Below are 27,122 nucleotides of genomic sequence, written 5' to 3'. Positions count from 1 at the left end.
TTTGTAAACACCCTGGGGGCAGTGGACAGACCAAATGGGAGGACCGTGAATTGGTAATGATTCTGTTCCACTATGAAATGGAGGAAGCGCCTGTGCCCCTTGAATATGTGGATGTGGAAGTACACGTCCTGTAGATCGAGGGCAGCGTACCAGACCCGGGGATCCAGGGAGGGGATGATGGAGGCCAGGGAGACCATGAGGAACTTGAGTTTCACCATGTACTGGTTCAGATCTCGCAGGTCCAGGATGGGCCTGAGCCCCCCTTTGGCCTTCGGGATAAGGAAACAACAGGAGTCATACCCCTTGCCCATGAACTCCTTGGGCACTGCCTCTATCGCTCCTAGTCCTAGGAGCCGCCCCACCTCCTGCTCGAGCAGAGCTTCGTGCGAGGGGTCCCCCAATAGGGACGGGGGCGGTTGGGCGTGGAGGAAGTAAACTGGAGGGTGTAACGCCGGGAGATGGTGTTGAGGACCCATCGGTCTGAGGTTAGCCACGACCATTCTGGAAGGAAAGCACACAACCGGTTGGAGAAGGGTAGCTTTATTGGAACACTGGTGAGGACTGGTGGGGTGTCGCCGAGCATCCCGTCAAAAACGCCTTTTCCCCGCCTGCTTGCCCTTGGAGGACCCAGGCTGGGGGGCAGGCCGAGACTGCCTCTGAGGGCATCTCTTATAGTCCCGCTGCTTCTTATGGGCAGCCTCATACTTCAAGAGGGCGGCCTGGGTGGGAGTCTGCTGCGGCTTGAACTTTGGTTTTGCCGGAATCGTGACATAGGAAGGATGTGTGGAAAGGATAATAGCCTTGGTTTGTATTATCTTTTCCAGAGAATCTTCATGAGGTTAGGAGGAGGATAATCTGCACGCACTCTGTCCTACTTGCTCTTGTCCCAGTCTTCTTAGTCTCTCTCAGAGTCTGGAGGGTCGTGCGGGAGTCTTTCATGCCATGCAGCCTTGACTCTGTTTCCTCCGCAAACAGAGCTTTCCCGTCAGACGGGAGATCCTATGTGGGAGACTGCGCCTCGCTGGACAGCCCAGAGAGCAGGAGCCATGACGCCCGTCTCATCCGAGGCTGCCTGCAGGGATGCCTTTGCGGAGGCTGCCCTTTCCTCCACTTGTGCCTTGAACTCCTTCCTATTACGCTCCTGGAGGGAGTCCTCAAATTTGGGCAGGGAGCCCCACAGATTGAATTTGTACCATTCAGGAGAGCCTGATGGTTTGCGCCTTGTAACTGGAAGCTGACCCTGCCATTCCCAGTGGAGGACTGTCTCGACCACCAGGGACTTGGATGCCAGGTGGGTATACAAGTACTCATGCCCTTTAGTGGGTACAAAGGACTTGCGTTCCACCTTTTTAGAGATGGGGGCCAATGAGGCCAGTGTTTGCCACAGGGAATTTGAAATCTTAGCCACCCCTTCATGGAGAGGCGAGGCCATCCTACTCGGTGACAACATGTTAAACAGGGAGTCTGAGGGCTCCTCCATCTCCTCTGCCTGGAGGTGGAGGCTTGCTGCCACACTCTTTAAGAGTTCTTGATGGGCCCTGAAGTCCTCCTGCGGGCCGGGAGGCGGGGGGGGGGGGTCGCGCGTGGGGCTGCAATTGCCTCTGTGGGCGGGGCGAGGAAGCCAGTGCTGTGCTCTGGGTATCATCCGGCACCGGAGGGTCCACCACCTGGCAAAGTGCCAAGGATGTACATTCCATTGACTCCTTTCTTGGGGGTCTGGAGAGGGAGGCCGACGGTGCCTCCGAAGCTCTGGCCACCGAGCGGGCTCCCACCGGGGGCTGTGCCAGAGGCCATGGTGCCCACGGGTACCATTGGGCCGGCCATGGCACTCGGTGCCACTGCACCTGCTGCGGCACCAGCGGGGCCGGCTGTTCGGGTTGGCTGGCCTGGCCCACCGAGGGACGGCTACGACGAGACCGGGCTGGCGTAAGATCTGCTGTCGTCACAGGACCGGAAGGAGCGGTGGTGCTGGGATCTCCCATGGCCACGGGACCGCGATCTCGACGTAGAGAACCGGTACCGACAATAACAGCTGCTCCGCGAACGGCCTCGATGGGCAGACCCGCGACGGCGACATGCCGGCAATCGACGCCTGGGGCTGCGATGTCTTGGCGGAGACTTGGAGCAAGAGTCCGAGCGGGAACAGCGTCGACAACCGTGCCGTGATCAACTGTGGTGCCCTCTCCAAGACGAGGACCGTTGGCGACGCCCACCACGGTCCCATCGATATTCGCTCCTTGAGGACGAGCGGTGTCAAGAGTCCCAGCCAGACGGAACCCAGCCAGAGAGTCTGGTCGGCATCAAGGGCGATCCACATGGACTCTGCCCCGAGCGGTCGCTGGGCAGTGTCGGGAATGTTCCCTCGACCGAGACCGGTACCGGGCCAGAGGCGACTGCGGAGATCCCAGCGGCGGCTTGCCTCTGGAGCGTGGGGCCGACATCGGCGGCGCACCGGGCAGCAGCATGGACATAATGTCCCGGGCTGCCTGGAGGGCTTCAGGCATGGATGGCATCTGGACATCTGGAGAGGCCTGCTCCGAAGGGGCCAGGCTACTCCATACAACATGAGTCAAAGGCCTGGGGCCCGGTGGGGATCAAGGATGGCCCGACATGGGCCTAGCCTCTGTCCCACACTTCCCTCAGTGCTGCTGCGAAGAGGGAGTCTTCCTGGCGCTCTTGGCATGCCCCGTGGACAGGGAGCGGTGCCGACTGGTTGATGGCACTGGAGGGTTGCCGCGCACCGACGCCGCAGTGCCGGTTCCCAGTTTGGAGCGGCGTGCCGGGGTCAAGCACTGACTCCATCAGGACGGCCCGGAGCCTAATGACCCTTTCTCTTTTGGTCTGAGGCTTAAACGACTTGCAAATCTTGCACCTTTCGCTGATATGGGTTTCTCCCAAACAGCGCAAACAGTCTGTGTGCGGTCACTTCTTGGCACAGAACGCCTACAAGAGCCACACAACTTAAATCCCGGGGAGCGGGGCATGCCCCGGCCTGGGCTCACTGACTAAACTAAACAGACAGCTAACTAACTACAGGTACTAACATTGAACAAACAAACAGTTCTGGGGACGAGCTACAGCAAAGCTGGAGCAGAGCAGTTCCAACGCACCTTCACTGGCGGCAAGAAGGAACTGAGGGTGGGGGGAGCGTGCAGCTCACCTTATACCGCGCCAGGCAGGCACCACTCCAGGGGTCGCGGGGACGCTCCCCGCCATGGGTACTGCTAGGGGAAAAACTGCCGGCACCAGTGCACATGGCAAGCACGCACACCTATTGTGGAATACACACGAGCAATCACTCGAAGAAGAATCATAGGATCCTTCATGCTTCAACCACCATTCCAGGGGACATGCGTTCATGTTAACGATGGGTTCTGCTCAATAACAATCCAAAGTAGTTCAGACTGACATGTTAATTTTCATTATTTGAGTCAGATGCCTCCAGCAGAAGGTTGATTTTCTTTTTTGGTGGTTCAGGTTCTGTAGTTTCCGCATTGGAGTGTTGCTCTTTTAAGGCTTCTGAAAGCATGCTCCACACCTCGTCCATCTCAGAGTTTGGAAGGCATTTCAAATTCTTAAATCTTGGGTCAAGTGCTGTATCTATCTTTAGAAATCTCATATTGGTACCTTCTTTGCATTTTGTCAAATCTACAGTGAAATTGTTCTTAAATGAACATGTGCTGGGTCATCATCCAAGACTGATATGAAATATCATGTTAGGGCTAGGGATGCAGGTCACACAGGAAGATCTGGATGACCTTGTAAACTGGAGTAATAGTAATAAGATGAAATTTAATAGTGAAAAGTGCAAGGTCATGCATTTAAGGATTAATAACAAGAATTTTTGTTATAAACTGGAGACGCATTACTTGGAAGTAACAGAGGAGGAGAAGGACCTCAGAGCATTGGTTGATCACAGGATGACTATGAGCCACCACTGTGATATGGCCGTGAAAAAAGCTAATGTGGTCTTGGGATACATCAGACGAGGTATTTCCAGTAGAGATAAGGTGGTGTTAGTACCGTTATACAAGGCACTGGTGAGACCTCATCTGGAATATTGTGCACAGTTCTGGTCTCCCATGTTTAAGAAGGATGAATTCAAACTGGAACAGGTACAGAGAAGGGCTACTAGGATGATCCTTGGAATGGAAAACCTGTCTTATGAAAGGAGACTCAAGGAGCTTGGCTTGTTTAGCCTAACCAAAAGAAGGCTGAGGGGAGATATGATTGCTCTCTATAATATATCAGAGGGATAAATACCAGGGAGGGAGAGGAATTATTTAAGCTCAGTACCAATGTGGACACAAGAACAAATGGATATAAACTGGCCATCAGGAAGTTTAGACTTGAAATTAGATGAAGGTTTCTAACCATCAGAGGAGTGAAGTTCTGGAACAGCCTTTCAAAGGAAGCAGTGGGGGCAAAAGACCTATCTGGCTTCAAGACTAAGCTTGACAAGTTTATGGAAGAGATGGTACAATGGGATAGTCTAATTTTGGCAATTAATTGATCTTTGACTATTAGCGGTAAATATGCCTAATGGCCTGTGATGGGATGCTAGACAGGGTGGGATCTGAGTTACTACAGAGAATTCTTTCCTGGGTATCTGGCTGGTGAGTCTTGCCCATATGCTCAGGGTTCAGCTGATTGCCATATTTGGGGTCGGGAAGGAATTTTCCTCCAGGGCAGATTGGCAGCGGCCCTGCGGGTTTTTCGCCTTCCTGTGCAACGTGGGGCACAGACCACTTGCTGGAGGATTCTCTGCACCTTGAAGTCTTTAAACCACGAGTTGAGGACTTCAATAGCTCAGACATAGTTTAGAGGTTTGTTACAGGAATGGGTGGGTGAGATTCTGTGGCCTACGTTGTGCAGGAGGTCAGACTAGATGATCATAATGGTCCCTTCTGACCTTAAAGTCTATGAGTCTATATGGTATAACGTGGGTAAAACAGAGCAGGAGACCTACAATTCTCCCCCAAGGAGATTAGTCGCAAATTTAATTAACACATTATTTTTTTTAACAAGAGTCATCAGCATGGAAACAGGACTTCTGGAATGGTGGCCAAAGCATGAAAGGGCATACGAATGTTTAGCATATCTGGCATGTAAATATACCTTGCAATGCCAGCTATAAGCCATGCAAATGCCTGTTCACAGTTTCTGGTGACATTGTAAATAACCAGAGAGCAGCATTATCTTCTGTAAATGTAAACAAACTTGTTTGTCTTAGCAATTGGCTGAAGAAGAAGTAGGACTGAGTGGAACTGTAGGCTCTGAAATTTTACATTGTTTTGTTTTTAAGTGCAGTTATGTAACAAAAAAAATCTACGTTTGTAAGTTGCACTTTCATGACAAAGATTGCACGACAGTACTTGTATGAGGTGAACTGAAAAATACTATTTCTTTTGTTTATCATTTTTACAATGCAAATATTTATAATAAAAATAATATACACTTTGATTTCAATTACAACACAGAACACAATGTATATGAAAATGTAGAAAAACATCCAAAATATTTAATAAATTTCAATTGGTATTCTATTATTTAACAGTGTGATTAAAACTGCGCTTAATTTTTTTAATTGCAATTAATTTTTTTTTTTTTAGAGTTATGGCATGACTCTAAATGGCGTGAGTTAACTGTGATTAATTGACAGCCCTATTACAAACTGCGACAGCCAAACAAAATGTAAGTCCCCAGTTGGCCAAATCAAACCAATAGCCACAAGTGAGTCCATCTTGCTGAATTCCTCTGCCTGGATGGACCAGGCCCACAGCCAGCTAGCCTGGCAGTTAGAAGAAGTCACCATCCACTTGGTCAGACTGAATCCTCTGGTTCTTTGAGATCCAGCCCCCATCTCCAGCTTCCAGAACAATGATACTACGGCTTTATTTACCAGTGTTCTTTTATCAGAAGACCAATACTTACTTCAACTCGGTGAAAAATAAGTTGATGTAATTCACGGAATCTATTTGTTTTATGAAGGTTTCCACATTTTCCAGAAAAACCTGAAGTGAACAAAACCCTTTCAGTGCTGATGCTGTTACTGACATGCATATTAACACAAAAACACACAGAGAGACTTCAAAGGGTCATTTAAACGTGCACATGGGCATATCCAACTCTAAACCCAAGTTACCCTACTCTTACCATTTGGACACGCTGTAGTTCTTTGCATGCAAAGAGTATGAGCTCTATAGCACTGGGTACCATCCTTAAGAACCTGGGTACCCCATGCCCCAAGCTCTCATGGCAGCTGTTCAGTACAAGGCAAGGCCAGCTCAGGGGAGATAAACTTCCAAGTGTGACATGGAACAAAGTTATCGACACAGCCCTAGGAGCTCTATCCTTCACTTAGATCTGTGCCCCTCTGCTGAGAATCCACCCACATGGATCCACTTGCAGGATCAAGACCTTAGTAGATACAAGCAGCACAGGCTCCACTAACACTGCTGCCTTCAGCCTCCTCTGTCGCCAGAAAAAGCTTCCTCCCCTAATTGGCCAGTGGGACTCTGAAGTGGTGCTGACAGAGCTTTATAAACACTGATTACATAAGAACGGCCATGCTGGGTCAGACCAGTGGTCCGTCTAGCCCAGTATCCTGTCTTCTGGCAGTGGCCAGTGCCAGGTGCCTCAGAGGGAATGAACAGAACAGGGAATCATCAAGTGATCCATCCCCTGTCGCCCATTTCCTGCTTCTGGCAAGCAGAGACTAGGGACACCATTCCTGCCCATCCTGGCTAATAGCCATTGATGGACCTATCCTCCATGAACTTATCTAGTTTCCTTTTGAACCCTGTTATAGTCTTAGCCTTCACAATATCCTCTGGCAAATCCCACTCTCCCTGGGAGGCAGGAAAACATGCAAGGGGAGGTAAAAGCGCAACTCAAACTTGCCTTGGGATTGTGATCATAAAGAAGGTTGAGGTTGATTCTCAGCTTCCTCATACATTCAAATGCTTCTTTAAACATGAGCCTGTTGGAAAGGGTCAAATACAGCAGGTTTTTAGAGAGGAGTGTGCACTACAATCTAATATACACAGGGAGTGAGGAGAACAGTTTCCAGACTATAAATAAACCTATATGGTTTAATTTTCACTGCCTTCCCTCTGCAAAGCAGGCTGGCTGTGCCCATGTCTAGTTCCTGTCCTGGCCCAGCCAGATATCACACTGGGTTAGTATTTAACCAGGTGTAGGCCAGTTTTAAAGAGAGTTACATTTGGGTTTAAAGATAACCGTGTATTGGTCGCAGATAGAGCTGGGCAGAGTTTTTTCCCCGTGAATAGTTTATTTGCCCAAAAATTCCTTTTCAGATGAAAAAATATTTTCTCAAACTCAGCAGTTTCAGACACCTAAATGAAAAAAATTAGAAAAAGTCCCAACAGTTCATTGACATTCTTGAAGTGAAACTTCTCAAACGTATATTTCACTTTGAAACTTCTCAAACCTATATTTCACTTTGAAACTTAGCCAGGAGTTTTTAAAAAAATTTTAACATGTAAAACACACCCAAAAGCATAACCAAAAAAAAAACAAAAAAACCCACCCATTTCATTTTGGAGAGGAAAAAGTGAAAAATTTCATTTCCAGGTTTAACCCAAAATCATTTCCCCTCTGCCCAGATTTTTTGGTTCAATAGCTGAAAAGAAACAGAAAAAGAAAAAAAATCAACTATCTATTCAGCTGTAGTGTCAGGTGCTTTTCTGTTCCATTAGAACAATGACACTGAGCAAGGTTTTATTCCACGAGGCAGCCTTGTGGTCCAGGATAAGTTGTAATTATGGGGAGGGGAAGAGATGGCATTTCTCCCATTCACTCACAGTGAATCAAGATGTGACCTACATGTAATTTGCCTCTTGTTGTTCCCGTCCCCTAACCTCTACCTACTTGTCTGTCCTTCTGATCAACAAGCTCCTTGCAGCAGGGACTAAAGCACGTAGCACAAGCTATACATAAATAAGAGAAATGTTGAGATGGCTCTGCTTGTAGGTGGCAGTTACCTGGAGTGCCCAACTGCTAGAACTGGTTTGTCTCCACTTGCTAAGTCAGAACTCTTTGAGAACTCTCCCGAAGCAGTCCCCTTTCAGTCTAGCTTAATGCCGTCATTCTGCAGGTCCCGGTCAATATCCCACCAGGACAGTGCCACCCTCCTCCAGCTGCTCACACCACAGAGCCTGGGGGACGCAGGCTGATACACATTAGTGACACTCACCTGTCCAACCACTTCCGAATCTGGGCCAGAACGAGGGCTCGGTGGTGAACAGTCTCCAAGTTTCCTCTTGGCATCTAAAAAATAAATCCCAACAATAATTCCTCTTAAGTATGCTAAGAGCTCTGCACCTGAAATCCTGGTCAGGCCAGGCCGGCAATCCACAACTCCTCCTCACCCCCAATGAGGGAACGGGGGGCTTCACTTTGACTGCAAGGTGAAGGGGAGGCAGGACCTTCACTTTGAAGAAACAGTTTTACCCAATCTAAGAGATGGTGTCAATGTCTTTACAGTTCAATAAGACATCCCCCTCTCCACAAAGGCTGCAGAACTAGAAGGAACGTGACGGAGCCAAACATCACAGTGCTGTGCTAGTGAAAGAGACCCCAGAAGAAAAGTAACCCCAAGAGGAGGTTGAATCTCAAGGGAGACTCAATGAAAGCAGAGAAATGCAGGAAGCAGACCGTGTCAATGCCCAGAAGAGAGTCCAATCTCTGAAGGGTTCAGTGTCAACGATGTAAAGTGCTATCGACACTAACAGGACTGCAACAGGCAAACAGTGTTTTCCTGGAACACCCCACACTACTACTGTTGGCAAAGGCTGGAGCAGGCTCTGCCGAGTCTCTGAGGCAGGCAGCTGCTTACTCTGCCCAGACAGATAGGAGCTGGGAGTAAGTCTGTAATGAGAGGATCTAGAGCATGGGCTGAGCAGGGTCTGAGACAGGAATCCTCCAGCAGCCCAGCCTGGGAAGAAGGCCTGGGCTAGCTTTGTTCTCCTACTGGCAAGGAAGTCAAGCCCTAGGAAGGGGCAAGCTGCACAGCCATTTGAGCAAGCAGGTTTCCTCGACTTTACAGAAAGGCTTTGTCATGTGTCCGACGCATGACTCCACAGCTGCATGGCTTTTCCATAAAACTGAGAAGAGATTTAAGGGAGAAATGTGACACATGCTAATCAAGCCAGGAACTGCTTCAGGGAGCAACTTTCTCGGGCCCTGGGTTCCAGCAGCTCATTCTCATTGCTGCCAGTCTGGTCTTTAGTTTTCCTTTTACTGGACACTAACAAAAACCTTTGGGACAAAGCATCATAAGAACGGCCAGACTGGGTCAGACCAATGGTCCCTGTAGCCCAGTATCCTGTCTTCTGACAGTTGCCAGTGCCAGATGCTTCAGAGGGAATGAACAGAACAGCGCAATTTATTGAGTGATCCATCCCCAGTCATCCAGTCCCAGCTTCTGGCAGTCTGAAGTTTAGGGATACCCAGAGCATGAAGTTGTGTCCCTGATCATCTTGGCTAAGAGCCATTGATGGACCTATCCTCCATGAACTTATCTAGTTATTTTTTGAACCTAGTGATATTTTTGGCTTTCACAATGTCCCCTGGCAACTAGTTCCACAGGTTGACTGTGCGTTGTGTTAAAAAAGTATTTCCTTATGTTTATTTTAAGACTGATGCTTTATAATTTCATTGGGTGACTGTGAAGGGGTAAATAACACATCCTTACTCACTTCTCCACACCAGTCACGATTTTATAGAGTTGTCTTCCCTCCCCCACCCATTTAGTCGTCTCTTTTCTAATCTGAGCAGCCCCAGTCTGTTTAACCTCTCCATCTACGGAAGCTGTTCCAGACCCTTAATCATTTTTGTTTCCCTTCTCTGTACTTTTTTTTCCAATTCTAATACATCTTTTTTGAGATGGGGCAACCAGAACTGCACTTAGTATTCAAGGTTTTATGAATTTATATAGTTGCATTGTGATATTTTCTGTCTTATTATCTATCCTTTCCTAATGGTTCCTGACATGGTTTGCTTTTCTGACTGCCGCTGCACATTGAGCAGATGTCTCAGAGAGCTATCCACAATGACTCCAAAATCTTGCTTGAGTGGCAACAACTAATTTAGACCCCATCATTTTGTTTGTAGAGCTGGATTATGTTTTCCAATGTGCATTACTTTACACTTATCAACACTGAATTTCATCTGCCATTTTGTTGCCCAGTCCCTCCTATGTAGGAGCACTCTCTGAATCCACTCAGAGCATGCTAGTTTGTTTTGGGAGAACCATGTAGGAACCAAGCTTTGAGATGAAGCATGGACAGGTTGGGAGGAAGAAATCGGCTGTGTTGATGCGATAGGAGGTTTGGAGTGAGGGGCAATGAAACTGGTGGGCGAATTGACATTCTGTTGAGGAACGGAAACCACGGTTGTCTGGGCCACGACGGTGCAATCAGAATTACCGTGGCATGATCTGTTCGTATCTTTGTCAGACCTCTGTGGAGAACAGGTATTAGGGGAAATGCATATACACCTCTACCCCAATATAACGCAGTCCTCGGGAGCCAAAAAAAATCTTACCGTCTTACAGATGAGACCGCGTTATATCAGGGTAGGGAGAGGAACCACTCCCCGCCCCAGCTCACCTCCGTGCGGCCTCCCCCTCCTCCCCTGAGTGCGCCGCCGCTGCTCCGCTTCTCTGCCCCCGCCCCTCCCTCCCCCCCCGGCTTGCGGCACCAATCAGCTGTTTGGCACGGGAAGCCTGGAAGGAAGGGGTATGGGGGGGAGAAGTGGAGCGGCGGTGGCGTGCTCAGGGGAGGAGGCAGAGGTGAGCTGTGGCGGAGGGAGGGGGGCGCAGCAAGTAAGTGGGGGGGGGGGGGGGGGGGCAGAGGAACTGCTTGTGGTAACACGAATTCGGATATAACGAAGTAAAGCAGCCCCGCTCCCAGGAGTACTGCTTTACCGCGTTATATCCGAATTCGCATTATATCAGACAGAATTATATTGGGGTAGAAGTGTAGTAAGTCCTGGTCCCATGAGATCATGAACGCATCTCCCAGGGAATGTTTGCCCAGTCCCGCTCAGGAGCAAAATGTGGGACATTTCATGTTTTTTGCAATTGTGAAAAGGTCTATGGTTGGGTAGCCCCAAATGCGGAATATGTTGCGGATGATTGTGTTGTTTATCTCCCATTCATGATCCCAGGGAAAGCGTCTGCTTAATTCGTCCGGGAAGATAGGCGGCTGATATCGGATGTTGTTTGCAAGGCACCAATTCCAGAGCTTTACAGCTTCTGTGCAAAGCGAGTGACAGCGAGCTCCTCCCTGCCTGTTCACATAGAACATGCAAGTGATGTTGTCTGTCATTATCCGTACATGTTGGTTCCGGATCAATGGGAGAAAGTGATGGCAGGCGTTGTGTATGGCTCGAAGTTCTAGGACGTTTATGCGTAGGGAGGTTTCAGTTGAAGACCACAGCCCCTGGGCTGTGTGGTGGGAAATGTGTGCACCCCACCCTGTGAGGGATGCACTGGTAGTCATTATGAGGGATAGAGCATCCTGGAGAAAGGGACTCCAGAGCAGAGGCTGGAGAGAGTCTTTGACTTGGAAAGGTATGGATAGAAGCTTGTTTAGAGTGTGTACATTTGGTCTGTAAACCGTAGCCAACCAAGCTTGGAAGCACCTCATGTGTAGTCGTGCTTTTTGACCATGAAAGTGCACGAGGCCATGTGACCTAATGGTTGTAGACAGTCTCGAGCAGTGACCTGAGGACTGTTGCGAAGTTTCGTGGCCAGTAGTTTTATGGTGCTGAAGCGGTCGAAAGGGAGAAATGCTAATCCTGTCCGGGAACTGAGGTGTGCTTCTATGAACTCCAGGTGCTGGATAGGAGATAACATGGATTTGTTTTTGTTTATTTTTAGGCCGAGGGATAGGAAGCAAGTGACAGTGAGCTGCGTGAATCGAAGCGCTTCGTCGAGCATTGTGGCTTGGAGGAGACAATCGTCGAGGTAAGGAAATATTATGACCCCTTGTCTCCTGTAGTAGGCAGTGACTATGGCTAGGAGCTTGGAAAAAACTTGGGGGCAGTGGATAGGCCAAAGGGTAGCACCCTGTATTGAAAATGTGTCAAGCCAAGGGTAAAATGAAGGAAACGTCTGTGGGCCAGATGTATAGTCACATGAAAATAGGTGTCCTGTAGGTAGAGGGCTGAAAACCAATCGCCTTCCTCCAGCGCTGGGATTATGGTGGTGAGGGTCACCATTTTGAACTTTTGCTTTTTGATAAATTTGTTGAGCCTCCTGAGGTCGAGGATCGGTCACCATCCCCCGGTTTTCTTTTCTGTTAAGAAATAATGGGAATAAAACCGTTTCCCTCTGTGTTGTTCGGGCACGAGTTCCACTGCTCCCAATAGAAGGAGGAGTTGTACTTCTTGGAGGAGCAGTTGCTCGTGAGAAGGGTCCCTTAGGAGGGATGGGGAGGGTGGGTGGATAGGAGGCAAGGATATGAAAGGGATGGAATAGCCAATTATGACGATCTTTATGATCCACTTGGTGGTGGTAATGCTTTGCCACTGGTGGGAGAATGGCCGTAGACGGTGTCCAAAACTAGAGACATGGGGCGCAACCACTGAAGTGGGAACGTTGTTTTCTATACCCTCGACCAAGGCTTCATATCTGCTTATTAGTGGGAGAGGGTTGAGATGCTGCTGAGGAATTGGGGCGGCGACGCTGGTATCTGGGTCTTTGGTGTTGCTGCTGTTGTTGCTCATGTGACCTATGGAATTGCTGGGTGCAGGCGGGGTAGCATGGGCGCTGGTAAGGTTGATATCTATATTGTCACCTTCTGGTCGTAGGGGTTTGAAGTCCTAGGGACCGGAGAGTTGCCCTGGAGTCCTCCATTGAGTGAAGTACGTCATTTGTCGTGGAGGCAAAGAGTTTGTTGCTGAAGAGACGATCTTCAATGGTACTCTGGACCTCTTGAGGAAAGGAAGAGGAAGAGAGCCATGAAGCTCGGCCCACGACAACTGCTGTAGCAGTAGATCTTGCTGCAGTATTGGCTGCATCGAGGGCCGCTTGAAGAGCAGAACATGAGATGATTTGTCCCTCGAAAACTAGAGCCATAAATTGTTGTTTCTTTTCTTCTGGAATGTCATCAGTAAAGTTCATGAATTTATTGTAATTTTTGTGGTCATATTTTGCAAGAATGGCAGTATAATTAGAGTTGGAAGGGACCTCAGGAGGTCATCTAGTCCAACCCCCTGCTCAAAGCAGGACCGATCCCCAATTTTTGCCCAAATCCCTAAATGGCCTCCTCAAGGATTGAACTCACAACCCTGGATTTAGCAGGCCAATGCTCAAACCACTGAGCTATCCCTCCCCGCCAATGTGAAATTATAACATAGAAGATGCGTATACTTTACGTCCGAGCAGATCTAATCGCTTACTGTCCTTGTCGGATGGGGTGGAGTGGGGAAACTGGTGCTTGGTCTTTTGGTAGACTGCATCTACTATCAACGAGTTCGGCGCTGGGTGAGTGAAAAGGAATTCAGAGCCCTTGGAAGGGCTGAAGTACTTGCAGTCCGCTCACTTACAGGTAGGTAGGCTTGCAGCAGGAGTCTGCCAGATGGCCGTAGCAGTTTCCAAAGGGCTACGTAGAACGGTAATGCAATCCTAGAAGAAGAGGGTTGCAGGATGTCCGTTAACTCATGCTGCTGTTCAGGAACCTCCTCCAAGCTAATTCTTAACTCACTTGCAACTCTTTTCAAAAGATCTTAAAATTTTGAGAAGTCATCCGAAGATGACAGGGGAGGAGGAAGTAGGGCTTCATCAGGCGCAACAACTGGGTCTACCGGGTTGGAGACAGGTTGTGACTGATCCTCCAGTTGCGATGGTGCTGCCTGGTCCCTTACGTCAGTGGCAGATTCATCAGCTGGCGGTGGCGAGCAGGTGGTATAGCTGGCTGTGGTGGTATAGCGAGTGTGGTCTCGAGAGTAAGATGCCCATAGAGTCCAATATTGCCACTGTGGTGGGAAGGGGATGGGTGGTGCCATCCAGGGGTTTACACACCACAGGGCAGGATCCTGAGAGTAGGACGAGGTGATTTTTCTGTGACCTCTATTGACTGGGGTCTGAGGATGGTGAAAACTCCCCCTGAAGACCAGCTTCCTCATCACTGGAGGAAGGCTGTCCGGACCCTGACTGAGCATTTGGAGAGAAGCAGGCATTAAGTTGGGGTGACTGCAGGATGGGTGACACCAGCAGGTCCCTTGACTGTGTAAATTGGGGTGCTGGAGCTCCTCCGTGAGGTGAGGGCTGTGCAAGAGGAATCTACTGTGAACAAAGGTTCCTCTGCACCAGTGTCTTGAGCATTGTTTCACTGCCAGTCAGCTCAGCGGGAGACGGTGCCAGCAGAGCAAGAACAGCCTGTGGGGGGGTCAGGCATGTCAGCATGTGTTGGCACCGCTTCCGTCGCAATGTTGAATGGTGCCACGAGAGAGGCAGGCAACGGGAAGCCTGAAGCCTCAGCACTGGAGCTTAGTGCTACTGCCGCAGCCGAAGGCAAGTTTCGCCCGGCGCGTCAGAAGTGCTCAGCTGGGGAAGCACCAGGAGGGAGGCTGTAGATCTGCCCGGAGAAGTCTTGTCCCGCGAAGAACTCTTTGCAGGTGAGAGGGTGCCGTTTTTTTGAAGTCTTTTTGTCTTTCTTTGAGGCGGGGGGAGGGACAGGGGCTGCGGCATGTAGCAGAGTCGGCGCCCGGGTCTGAAGCTTACCCTAAAGATTTCCGAAGGCGGAGCAGTTTTATCTCAGCTCCCTGTCCTTGCGTGCCCTGGATTTAAGTTTGCTGCAGTGGGCACATATTTGGAGGATGTGGGACTCTCCCAAACATTTTATACAATTTGAATGGCCATCCGAAAGAGGGATAACATCCTTGCAGTTATAGCAGCGCTTAAAGCCTGGGGAGCCAGGCATGTCGGAAGTAGCTGCCTCTGACAAAGGAAAAAAAAATTTTTTTTTTGGTAGTTTTAGAGAGAGAAAAAGACAGGAAAAGTGGTATCTAAGTACTACTGGTAACAAACTAACAGGGAAGGTATACGCACGAAGGGAGAGAAAGTCTCTAACGAGTCTGCTGAGCTCAGTCTCAGGACGGAGATGGTAGAGAAGGAACTGAGGAGACTGGTCACACATGCGTACTATTAAGGTACGCTCAGAGCGCCGGGGGGGGGGGTCTGCACATGTGCAACCGGCACGAGTACTGCTGTAAAGATCTCTGAGCGAAGGCGCAGGGACGCACCAACACCTGGAGTGGAGCGCCCAATCTCGAGTCCTTCACTTAATACATGAACTTGTCTGTTCTTTCATTAAAGTGATTCAATTCCTCAAAGCAGAGGCCCTGGAGGTGTTCTGGACCTCCCTAGGAAATCCTGACAATTGTAGACAAGAATCCCTTCTCATGAGATTCTGCAAGCTGTGTCTGCTGAATCCACTATGGCCTGGAGAGTGATTTTTGCCACTAGCTTCCCCTCCTCTTTGCAGATCTTAAATTGGGCTCTGACCTCCATGGGAAGCCTCCCCATAAAGTCTGCAAGCTTGGAATAGTTATTAAAATCATATTTTCCTAAAAAAGCCTAGTAGTTAGCAATACAAAATTGCAGGCCTGCAGAGACGATGACCTTTCTCCCCAGGAGGTCCAATCTCTTTGAACCCTTGTCAGTCAGTGTGTTCACTTGATAGTGTGACCTGGCCCTTTCCTTAGCTGCCTGTACCATCAGTGAGTTGGGGCTGGGGTGGGAGAACAAATTCAGCTCCTTTGGTGGGGATGAAATATCTTCTGTTGGCTCTCTTCGGTGTGGGGGCATAAGATGCCATATCACTCCGGATGGCTCTAGGATGGCCTCATTAACTGGGAGGGCCACCTTACTCGGTCCCTCCGGTTGCAGGATATCCAAGAGCAAGTGTTGAGGGCCCTGGACCTCCTCCAGTGGGATCTGGATGTCATCGACAACTCTTTGCAGTAGCTCCTGGTACTATGGTCGTCCACCAGAGATGGAGAGGACAGAGCAATGGCTTTGTCCAAGGATGAAGGAGAGACAACTATTAGAATCTGCAGGTTCTGATCAATGTCTTCCTCCACATACGCTGATGGATCCCTAAGGCGGCCCTGAATGCCTGCCCATGGACCCCAATGAAGCCAGAAGGAGGGGTCAGTCAGCTGTAAGGTACCCAAAGAAATCACTACCAGCAGTTCCTGGGGAAGCCGTATCCGGAGGGATACTGAGTGTGACTCCTTGAATGCCTGTCATGACTCAATCGTCTCCCTGCAGATAGTCTGAAAACTGCTTCTCCAGCAGTGGTGAGGTCATCTGTACTGGAGCACTCCTGCCGAAGGGCTGTAAGTGGGATGGCTCCTGGGACACCAGAGTAGCATCCTTCTCTGGTGTAGTAATATCCCTCGAGAGGGCTAGGCTGGAGAAGCAAGGAGACTGAGGATGAGGTAAGACTATATCCTCCAGTGTTGTGTAAGTCTCCATATGCCCCAAGTGCCAGCAGTCAAGTCTGATGGAACCAGTGCATCCCTGGAAGCCCGGTGGTCCTCGGACAAATTAGATGGTATCAATGATAAGTGTAGGCCTTGCTGAAGCCCTAAGCACAACTAATAGTATGGACCAAAGACTGTGAACCAGAGTAGGCCTGGCCTCAGCACAATCACAACACACTAGATATTAGCTAAAATAAGCACATTCCTGAGAGGATGGTATAAGAACATCCAGATCTCTCAAGTAACTGTGTAAACACATTCCCAAGAGATGGTACAGGAACCCACCGACTCCTCCTATGATAAGGATGGGATGACAGGATAATGGAGGAGGATGTTTTGTTCAAACTAGCAGGTACAAGAACAAGGGTGGCAACTAACAACATCTGGAGTGTGACACATAACTTGTTTGTATCGATGTATAAAAGAAGAAGTCAGAGGAGGGGCATCTTTGTATCGGCAGAGGGGAAAGCATCCTGTTAGGCTGACGGAGCCTTGCCACAGGCATACATTTGTTAGTGTCCGGTGACCTGGTGGTCAGGGTGCTAGTACTCTGTTTTGCTGACAATGAACCTGGATGAGCACCTTTGCCACCAAACCAAGCCTGTGGACTCGCTCTATGAAAACATCGAGGCCGGCTGAATCCACATGCTGCATGTCTCCTAACGCAGTAAACACCAGAGCCCCAAGAATAGCAGCATTAACAACTCTGCAGAGCCAGCAACGCTCCACAGCGCTAATAGCTCACAGACAGAACCGGCGGATGCCATTCCTTACGCTTTGATACTGGGGTGATCATTAGAATCAGTGGATCATTTTTTATTTATTTTACAAAAAAAGCTAGGAAGAATAAACACTATTTATAATTGTCTTTACAGGTGCTACAAATAGTTGAGGGAGGACATCCAGGAGAGGACACAGGATTCCAACTCAGATCATGGAGCCATAAGGACCTGGAGAGGCATGGGTCTCTTGGCAGAAGCATGAAGAGATGTGTGTGGGGGCCAATGGACACTGCTTGAAAGAGTTCCTGGACTCGGTTGCATGCATACCCCCCTGTGGGACCAACACTCAAAGAACTTACCTCTTATCCCATGACTGCCTACTTTGCTTAAGAACTCTTGGTGTGGGTCCTTGTCAAAGGCTTTCTGAAAGTCCAAATACACTATGTCCACTGCATCACCCTTGTCCACATTTGTTAACCTTCTCAAAGAATTCTAATACGTTGGTGAGGCATGATTTCCCTTCACAAACGCAGCTTTGACTCTTCCACAATACACTGTTCATCTATGGGTCTGGTGATTCCATTCTTTACATTCATTTGCCCAGTACCGAAGTTCAGCTTACCATCCTGCAATTGCTCGTATCGCCCCTGGAGCCTCTTTTAAAAGTCAGTGTCACATTAGCTGTCCTCCAGTCCAGAAGCTGATTCAAGCAATAGGTTATATATTACAGTTAGCAGTTCTGCAATTTTATATTTGAGTTCCTTCAGAACTCTTGGGTGAATATCACCTGATCTTGGTCACTTATTTTTTCTCAGTTTGTTCCAAAACCTTCTCTACTGACACCTCAATCTGAAACAGTTTCTCAGCTTTGACACCTAAGAATGGCTCAGGTGTGAGACTCTTCCTTGCATCTTCTGCAGTGAAGATGGATGCAAAGAAATCATTTTGTTTTTTGGCTTCCTTGAGTGCTCCTTTAGCATCTCGATCGTCCAGTGGCCCCAGCGGATTGTTTAACTGGCTTCCTGCTTCTGATGCACTTAAAAAAAAATTGCTGTTAGTTTGTGTGTCTTTTGCATGTTGTTCTTTGAATTCTTTTGCGGCTGCCTAATTACACTTTTACACTTGACTTGCCAGAGTTTAAGCTCCTTTCTAGTTTCCTCAGTAGGATCTGACTTCCAATTTTTGAAAGATGCCTTTTTGTCTCTAACCACCTCATTTACCTAGTTTAGCCATGGCAGCCTTTTTTGGTCCTTGACTCTTTTTTATTTGGGGTATACATGTAGTTTGAACCTCTATTATGGTGTTTTTTAAAAAAGTTTCCATGCAGTTTGCAGGCATCTCACTCGTGACTGTTCCTTTTAATTTCCCTTTAACTAGCCTCCTCATTTTTGTGTACTTCCCCTTTCTGAAGTATTAAAACAGGCAGGCAGGGGCAAGAGCATACGAAGCACACGGGACGGAGGGTATAAAGGCAAATGGGGGGGGGCATGTGCGCTTGGAACACACAACAGATGGTGTCAAAGCAGGTGGGCAGGGCGAGAGCATGAAGCACAGGACAGATTCATTTTCATGCAAATGAAGTCAAGAGACCATCTACCTCCCAGTCACATGGGGCTGGAGCTCAGGAGCGCTCACACCCAGCAGAATGGCAGAGGTTTGGAGGGGGGAATTTACCATCGTCAATGGGTAAAAACCTGGCCCTCAGCGTGGGTGTTCACCTTCCTGAAGCAGGGCCTTTACTACAGACAATAGGCACCAAGAGATCACCCTCTGACCCGGTGATTTATTGAGGTGCTTCAGTGTCACCGAGACCAGCCACTGAAGCCTTATTTATTTGAAACTCCCTCATTTCTGTCGGGACCCTCTCCTGCCCGGGGCTCCGAGAGAGGCAGCATGAGCTGTAATGCTTAGGATACAGTGGGATCAGCATCTACAGTTCCGCATGTTTGTGAGTGGTGATCCCATAGCCTGGAAAGCAACAGCAGTTGTTACACGGAACTTGACAATGTATAGCTCAGCTAGCTACTATCCTCTCCGAACAGCTGGGTGCTGCGTTACAGTGGGGCTTCCCCAGCGTGGGCTAACACATGGTGCTGCAGCAGTACCATGATAGCTGACCTGCAGGATGAGCTTGGTGTCCTGGGGTACAACGGTGACTATGCGGGAGCCTCGCTCCACCTTGCGAAGTGTCTCGTTGGGAGTAGAGGAGCTGCTGAAGCCTGCCTGCAGAACTGAGAATGGCAGAGGTATCAGCAAGGGTATGGTAAGTCCCAACATACAGTGCAACTTCCCCAGTCCAGCCGCAGGGTGTCTGCCGAGTTCCTGCTGGGAACCCACCCATTATTAGGGATGTTCTAGTAGTGCCTCCGGGCATCAGTCAGCTTCAGAGTCCCACTGTGCCAAGCACCATCACGCAGACTGGAGGAGACAGCCACTGCCTGAGTCCAGACACCAGGCAGAGACACACACATGAGCAGCTGCTAGCAGCACCGAACATGGACATTGCCATTCTTCCTCATCCTCCTGCTCCTCCACAACACCCCCAAGCTTCCCATGTCCAGGTGCCAGTCAGATGCTGCCCAGCATGGTTCACCCGGGGATCCCTTCCACCCTACGTGTCCCCCACCGGGAGCATCCAGCCTTGTTCTGGGAGGTGAAGGCAAAGCCTGTCAAAGAGGACAAGAGGTGGCTCCCACCAACTGACTGCTTCCCCTGCAGGTGGCCCACACAGCCAGTCCTGTCCCCAGCCGCTTCTGCTCCTGGGGGCACCCTGCACGGTCAGTCCTGCCCGCAGCCGCTTCTCCTCCTGGGGGCCAGGCAGGCGACCTGCACAGTCAGTCCTGTCCCCAACCGCTTCTCCTCGGGGCCAGGCAGGCAGGCAGCCTGCATGCCCAGTCTTGCCCCCAGCTGCTTCCCCTCTTTCTGCAGGCCAAGGCACAGTGATTTCAAGTGTCCTTTGGTCACTCCTGTTATATCACAGATCAAAGACAATTTGTGGAGAGTAAGCTACTCCTCCCTGTGCTAGGGAGAGCTGGGAAGTGAGGGAGGGAGCTCCCAGAAGTGGATAAAGAGCCCCCACAGTCACAGCCCATGAGAAGATATAGGGAATTCACTGGCACCAATCAGGAGCAGCCACTCTGGACAATCAAGAAGTGGCACCATGGCCACAACAGGGGGCCTTGGAAGCAAGCTTATCTAGGTTCCATCACAAGGGCAGAGGGCCCAGGAAGCAAACAGTAAGGCCAATTACATACCAAAGGCCATATCTGAATGTTTACCTTTCAATGATGTGTCCCTCAAAGATACACACTGGCAGGTGTGGGAGTGGGTGGTCACCAGCAAAAACTCATCATATATGGCAAATGAGGTAATGTTGGAAGCCACCTGTGGAAAGTGAATCCAATGAAATCTCTGAGCACCAGCATCAGCAGATGAAATCTAATAATCTCACACCGACAAGTGAAACCGCATCAAAACAAGCTTTGGTACCTCCACATCATTAATGAAAAAACGGCATCTCTCAGTCAGACCCAGGATGGCCTCCTATAATGAAAAGGATGGACAATTACAATACGTTACAGCATTGGTTTAGTGGCACCATTGTTATAACTGAGATGGGTCTTTGCTATACGCCCATTACTTTTAGACTGTCAGATTTCCAAGGGGACTGGAATGCCTCATGCTTATTTTCAACACACCAGTGCAGTATTGAAGAAAGTTGGGTAGGAATTTGTTTGATCACTGAGAACTCAATGTAAAATGTGTTTACTTGCTTTAAAAAAAAAAAAAAAAAAAAGGGGGTCTCCAGACCCTTGCAGTTGGAAACTCAACAACATCTTTCCACTGAAAGCTTCAAACTTGACCTAGGTGGCATCCTTGATAAGGAACAGCACTCTTGCCATCTCTGAATAACTCTGGTAGGGCAACAACAGCTAATGTCTTGAAAGCCACCAGACCCAGCTGTGCAGTGCGCATTGTTTTACTTAGCTTGTAAGCACCCCAAGGCCCTCCATGCGGCAGCATGGAAACAGGACATTGGGAGCCCACTATAGTAGAGATTAGTGTGTGGATTTGGAGATGAGATTAACATACAGTTTCTAAAAAGGAAGTGAACTGGAAAAATAAAACCAAACCATAATAATCATTGAATGCAACAATTAATGACAGCCCTGACAGGAAGTATAAGAAAGACAAGATGGATGAGGTAATATCTTTTATTGGACCAACGTTGGTGGGTGAGAGAGAGAAGCTTCTGAGCCACACAGAGCTCTTCTTCAGGTCAGGGAAAGGTACTCTGAACATCACACCTAAATGTAAGGTGGAACAGATAGTTTAGCATCATTAGTTAGCACATATTCTAAGGGACCATTCAAGGTGAAATGACTAACACCTCTGCAGTCATATGACAAAAAGAGTCGTGTCAGAGTGTTACAGATTGTTGTAATAAACCATGAATCCAGTCTCTCTCTCTTCAGGCCATGAATTTTAGTGTCTAGCAGAGTAATGAATTTAAGCTCCCAGGCTTGTCTTTTGAAAGTGTCGTGCAGGTTTCCTTTGAGGATTAGGATGGGTAAATCAGATACAGAGTGATCGCTTTCTGTCCCAATATTCCTTCAGTAAGGACTTGGCTATACTTGCAAGTTAGAGTGCACTAAATCAGCCCCGGGCGCCCTAACTCCTGAGATGTCCACACTGGCAAGGCACGTATAGCGCCTGGACTCTGCAGCTGGAACGCTCCTGGTAATCCACCTCCACGAGAAACATAACGCTTGCTGCACCCCAGCTGAAACGCCCGGGTGTCAGTGTGGACGACGTGTTGCATTACTGCACTGTGACTGGCTTCCGGAAACGACTTTAGGGGATTATGGGACAAGCGGCCACTCTTGTAATTGTTTTGAACTCGGCTGCAGGCATGCGGATATCCCCTTTCAAAGCTCTGTGACAGCTGGCTGCTTATCTGCTCTGAGACAAAGCAAACCATTACTGTGGAATGCTGCTGCTGTGAGTGAGAGAGAGCAGGGAGGGGCAGGCGGAAGGGGGTCTGCTGCTGTCTGAACTTACAAGATAGCATGCTGACACGCTCTCTGCCCCCCAAAACACAGTCTCCCCCCCACACACACCCCCTGTCACACTCCACCACCACCCCCATTTGAAAAGAACACTGCCGCCATTTGCACACTGGGATTGCAAGTGCTGCTAATGTGGCCATGACAGCGCACTTGCCGCTGACAGTGTAAACCCACGGCAGTGTTTTCCCTGCTGCGGTCTCCGAAGGCTGGTTAATTCCCAGCGCTCTACATCTGCAAGTGTAGCCAAGCCCTAAGAGTGCTGTGAGGGGTCTGCCTGGGTGCTTTTGTTTGTGTATTTTGGGTTGGGTTGGGTTCAGGTCCAACTGTGATGACTACCTTAACGAGGCAAACCGACATCTCTCCAACACCACCTACAGTACTAAAAAGAACTCAAAGGTCACCCCACATCACATATTTACCCTGGAACTTAAGGATATAATCAAATCCTTCCCCAAACAACTCCAAGAGAAGTTTTACAAATCCATCCTCCATGAACCCACAGCAGGGACCTTCTACATGCTTCCCAAGATACACAAACAAAGGAACCCAGCCAGTCCCATCATATCTGACCACGACACTTACTTATCGGGACTCCTAGAAACCATTCTCAAACCACTCACCACACAAAGGGCCAGCTTCCTCCAGGACACAACTGACTTCCTCCACAAACTCTGCATTATTAACAACCTCCTTCAGAACACCACCCTCAACCTCACAGATGTCACCTCCTTATATACCAATATCCCTTACAATGACAGCATAGCTGCCTGCCTCAAATATTTACAAGACAACGGACAACCCTCAGATCTTCACCCCAACCACATCCATTTCATCCTCATCCACAAGAGCAAACACTTTGTCCAAACCATGGGAGCAGCTCTGGATACTAGGATGGCTCCTCAATATGCTAATATCCTTTGCATGGCCACATTGAAGATGATTTTCTGGAGAAATGCATCACAAAACCAATGCTATACCTGAGATACATCCATGATATTTTCATCCTCTGGACAGACGGCTTAAACTCCCTCATACATTTCCACCACAACTTCAACAACCACCCCTCATCCATTCAACTCTCTTTGGAACACTCCCACACCAGCATCAGCTTCCTGGACACCAAAATCAGCTTCAACAATGGAACCCTACAGGCAACAATATGCAAGAAACCCACGGATCAACACACATGCTGCATATATTCTGTAACCACACCAAGAAATCTGTTATCTACAGCCAGCCATTTAGATACTGCAAAATATGCTTCAGGGAGAAAGTTCAGATTACACACCTTAATACCACCTTCACCAAACAAGGACACTCCACCAGAGAAGTAGATCGCATCATGGAATGAGCCACCCAAATACCCTGAGAGAACCTGCTTCAACACAGAAATAAAGCCCACTCTGACCACCAGCCCCGAGTTGTCACCTACCATCCTATGCTGGAACCCATATGGGTATCATCAAACTACAACCCATACTTAATTGGGACCCCATCTGGAGACAAATCTTTCCTGAATCCCCACTTCTGGCCTTCAAACAACCCCCCAGCCTCTCCAAGCTCACCATCAGAAGTATGCTCCCCACAGACCAGGTCACACCAACACCACACTCTACCAGAACAGATGAAAAACCTGCCAACATATCTCCACTGTTACTATGATCAACACCTCCCACAAAACACCTTTCAAGAGCCATAGACGTTACACATGCCTATCACAAGTCAATATGTGGTGTACCTCATCCAGAGCACTAAATGCCCCAGTAACAACTATGTGGGTGAAACCAGACGGACTAGAATAAACTCACTACACTCTAGAATAAACTCACACAGTAAAGTGATAAAAGACAAAACCACCCTCTCACCTGTGGGTGAGCACTTTTCACAAAGTGATCACTCTATCTCTGACCTATCAGTCCTCATCCTAACAGGACACCTACACACCACTTTCAACAGACGAGCCTGGGAGCTTAAATTCATAACTCTGCTAAACACTAAAAATCATGGCCTGAACAGAGACACTGGATTTACGGCTTATTACACAAACTATAATCCACTACCCCCACCTTTTTGTCCTATGGCTGCAGAGGTGTTAACGGGCCACTCTACCTTGACTGGTCCCTTAGAATTTGTGCTAACTACTTATGCTAAACAACCTGTTCCACCTGGCATTTAGCTGTGATGCTCGGCGCACCTTTCCCAAAACTGAAGAATAGCTCTTTGTGGCTTGAAAGTTTGTCTCTCTCACCAACAGAAGTTTGTCCAATAAAAGATATTACCTCCCCCACCTTGTCTCTCTAATATCCAGGGACTGACACAACTACACTGTATACAGGAAGTGTAACAAGTCAGATCCCACAATCCTGTTCAGATGTATTAAGCGTTTAATGTCATAAAAAATATTGACAAGTACTGCATGTTCACATAGTGCAGAGCTACAGTTGCCATGGGGACCTACCATCTGAACATCCCTTCATTTAAGTCTCCATAGTAATGCAGGGTTTTCCATAATAATGCTGGATTTTGTGCATTATAAACCATCAGACATTCTCTGGGCAAGGCATGGCATATGCTGGTCACACACAGCTCGCTCTGCAGGCACTAAGGAGGAGAACGCAACGCTAAGGAACGTTTCTAGACCTTGTCCTCCCGATGCTCAGTCCTCCTGGCCCACATGGTAGGTCTTTGGGACTAATTTTCCAGAACTAGGTGCTGAACCCACTAGCAGTTCACTTACTTCTCCACCAATCACGGCCAGTGCAGTCTGCACACATGGAGAAGGGAATCGCACAGCAGAGCCACTGCGGCTCGTCCAAGGTTCGAGGGCTGGAGTGGGAGCCTCTGAAGATTAACACAGACGATTACAGCTATTTTCCAATTTGGCTGACAAAACAAACATTACACCTACACAAACATGCCCCGTTGTCACACGTGCCTCATAAAAACAGCATAGGTGTGTTTACAGCAGAATGTACTTGTATAGAGTACAAGCGCAAGATATGAAACAGAACGGAGCTTGGAGACCATTTGAGCCCTGCATATAGCAAGTGTAACAAAGGGGGAATTTTCAATATGATATGTATATAAATCTTAAGTATGCCTCAGTTTCCCTCTGTACTTTGCATTGCTACCCACTAGGGGTAAAAGCGTTGTGTCTCCTCTTGGTGAAGAACAGCAGACATGAGGTGTGCAGGTCACCTTGCCATGTGGGGTGCACACATCAAGTAACTGCCTGGAACCTGCTGAAACTGACCCACATCAATGGAGAATCCAAAAGAGACAATGGGAAGCTCCAATTACCAGAATGTTCACACCTAGCAAATGACCAGAAAGGAGATTTTCCCACACCTCTCAGCAGGGAAGCCAAGCCAAGGCCCCAAAATGAGAACAAAGGGAAAGGTGCCGGACGGCAGAGTGAAGTGCTCCCTTTGAAGAGACACAGGGCTCTCACCTGGGACTGAGGAAGGGTCAGAGAGAGAGAGAGAGAGTGAATGCACACGAGCAAGCCTGGAATGGAGGCCATAGTGGCTTGGCTGGCTGATGGTACTGTGTTAGCCAGATGGACTAGGTCTTAACTTTTATTGCTCTGTGCTAATCTAAGGACTTCCGATGCCATGTTTCAGTTGAATACCAAACACTACTCTTTGCAGGGCCGGCCTTAGTGAAAATGGTGCCCTGGGCAAACTTGTATTTTGGCGCCCCCCTTCCCCTCCCATCATCACCCCTGGCTCCTACGGCTCCCTGAGCTCCCACCACCACCTCCAGGCCATTATCTATGCTTCATATGGAATGTCCACAGGAAAGCCCATTCAATGTATATCGGCGTCTCCCATGGTCCATTGTGAGTTAAGTGTCCCTAGATGAGCCACTTACTTTGACTAGTCCCTTTAAGATGTGCTGGCTAACTACCTTGTGGGCGTTACCCCAGGAGCAAACATTTGAAATACAGGTATAGAGCCAATACTCATAACTTCAAATACAAAAATGATACATGCATACAAATAGCATAAACATATTCAGCAAATCATAGCCTTTTCATAGACATCTTACATGCCACGTTTTGTACAAGATTTGCTGCAAATATATAACAGTGGTTGCAACAATGATCGACATGGTCATGTTTTAATCAGATAACGTCACAATGAGTAACTGCTACAACTAGCAAATTCCTAGGCCACTGTGAGCAGAAGGGCAGAAGTAAGGGTGGCATGGAATATGGTGTACTGTCACACTTACTTCTGTGCTGCTGCAGTGGCTTGTGGTGCCTGGCGGTTGGCCTGCACATCAAGGCAGGCTTCACACTGTCACGTGGGGGCTGCATCTTGCCAGAGCCCTCAGCCCTCCTGGCTCACCATGAGCATTTTTACAGGAAGTACCAAGCAGTAATAACAACAATAATAATAATACACGAGAGAAAGAGAGAGAGAGAGAGAGAGACAGAGACAGAGAGAGTGAGTGAGTGAGTGTGTGTCAGTCAATCTGTGTTCGGGGACTGTGAGAGGCAGAGAGTATGGGGGTGTGACAGCTTGTGTGTGTGTGTGTGTGTTAGGGAAGTCAGAGAGACCGTGAGAGCACTGTCACTTTAAGTCCCTGCTCCCTTCCTGCTGGGCCCCCAATTCCCTCACACGTGAAAGTTTTGCTCCTCCTGCCCCAGGCCTGAGACCAAAAGGCTGGGCTGGGGCAGAGCCGGAGCCCTCAGCTGAGGAGTGAGGGAGGGGACAGGGAGAAGCCCGCCGACCCAGCGCAGGGGAGGGACTGGAGAAGAGAGGAGTCTGACCACAGCCAGCCAGGGGAAGCCCAAGCCCCTTGT

The 27,122-nt window shown here is 48.8% G+C and overlaps 1 protein-coding gene and 1 long non-coding RNA gene across 10 annotated transcripts in view; one reads left to right on the top strand and one right to left on the bottom strand.

Moving 5' to 3' along the window:
* The window catches only part of ELP1 (elongator acetyltransferase complex subunit 1), a 113,605-nt gene that overhangs the window by 36,362 nt on the left and 50,121 nt on the right, over nt 1–27,122 (bottom strand). For 8 of the 9 annotated variants that reach the window (XR_012159185.1, XR_012159184.1, XM_073346016.2 and 5 more), the window contains exons 16-22: nt 25,050–25,153; nt 20,733–20,786; nt 20,522–20,627; nt 19,362–19,474; nt 8,219–8,292; nt 6,904–6,982; nt 5,935–6,014 (exon numbers count right to left, since the gene is read on the bottom strand). Coding sequence is in view for 7 of the 9 variants with exons in the window: in XM_073346016.2 (XP_073202117.1) it covers nt 5,935–6,014; nt 6,904–6,982; nt 8,219–8,292; nt 19,362–19,474; nt 20,522–20,627; nt 20,733–20,786; nt 25,050–25,153 (610 nt within the window). In the remaining 2 variants the exon portion in view is untranslated. The remainder of the gene's footprint in view (nt 1–5,934; nt 6,015–6,903; nt 6,983–8,218; nt 8,293–19,361; nt 19,475–20,521; nt 20,628–20,732; nt 20,787–25,049; nt 25,154–27,122) is intronic. The other variant, XM_073346015.1, reaches the window with a different exon arrangement.
* Nucleotides 839–13,200, top strand: LOC140911902 (uncharacterized). The gene is made up of 3 exons (XR_012159187.1): nt 839–1,291; nt 11,909–11,995; nt 12,841–13,200. It is a non-coding gene; the product is annotated as an uncharacterized LOC140911902 (long non-coding RNA).

Source organism: Lepidochelys kempii, chromosome 5 (assembly GCF_965140285.1).
Source record: "Lepidochelys kempii isolate rLepKem1 chromosome 5, rLepKem1.hap1, whole genome shotgun sequence".
Classification (NCBI taxonomy): Eukaryota; Metazoa; Chordata; order Testudines; family Cheloniidae; genus Lepidochelys; species Lepidochelys kempii.
The sequence above is the reverse complement of the archived record's forward strand: the minus strand, read 5'-3'. Positions and strand labels throughout refer to the sequence as shown.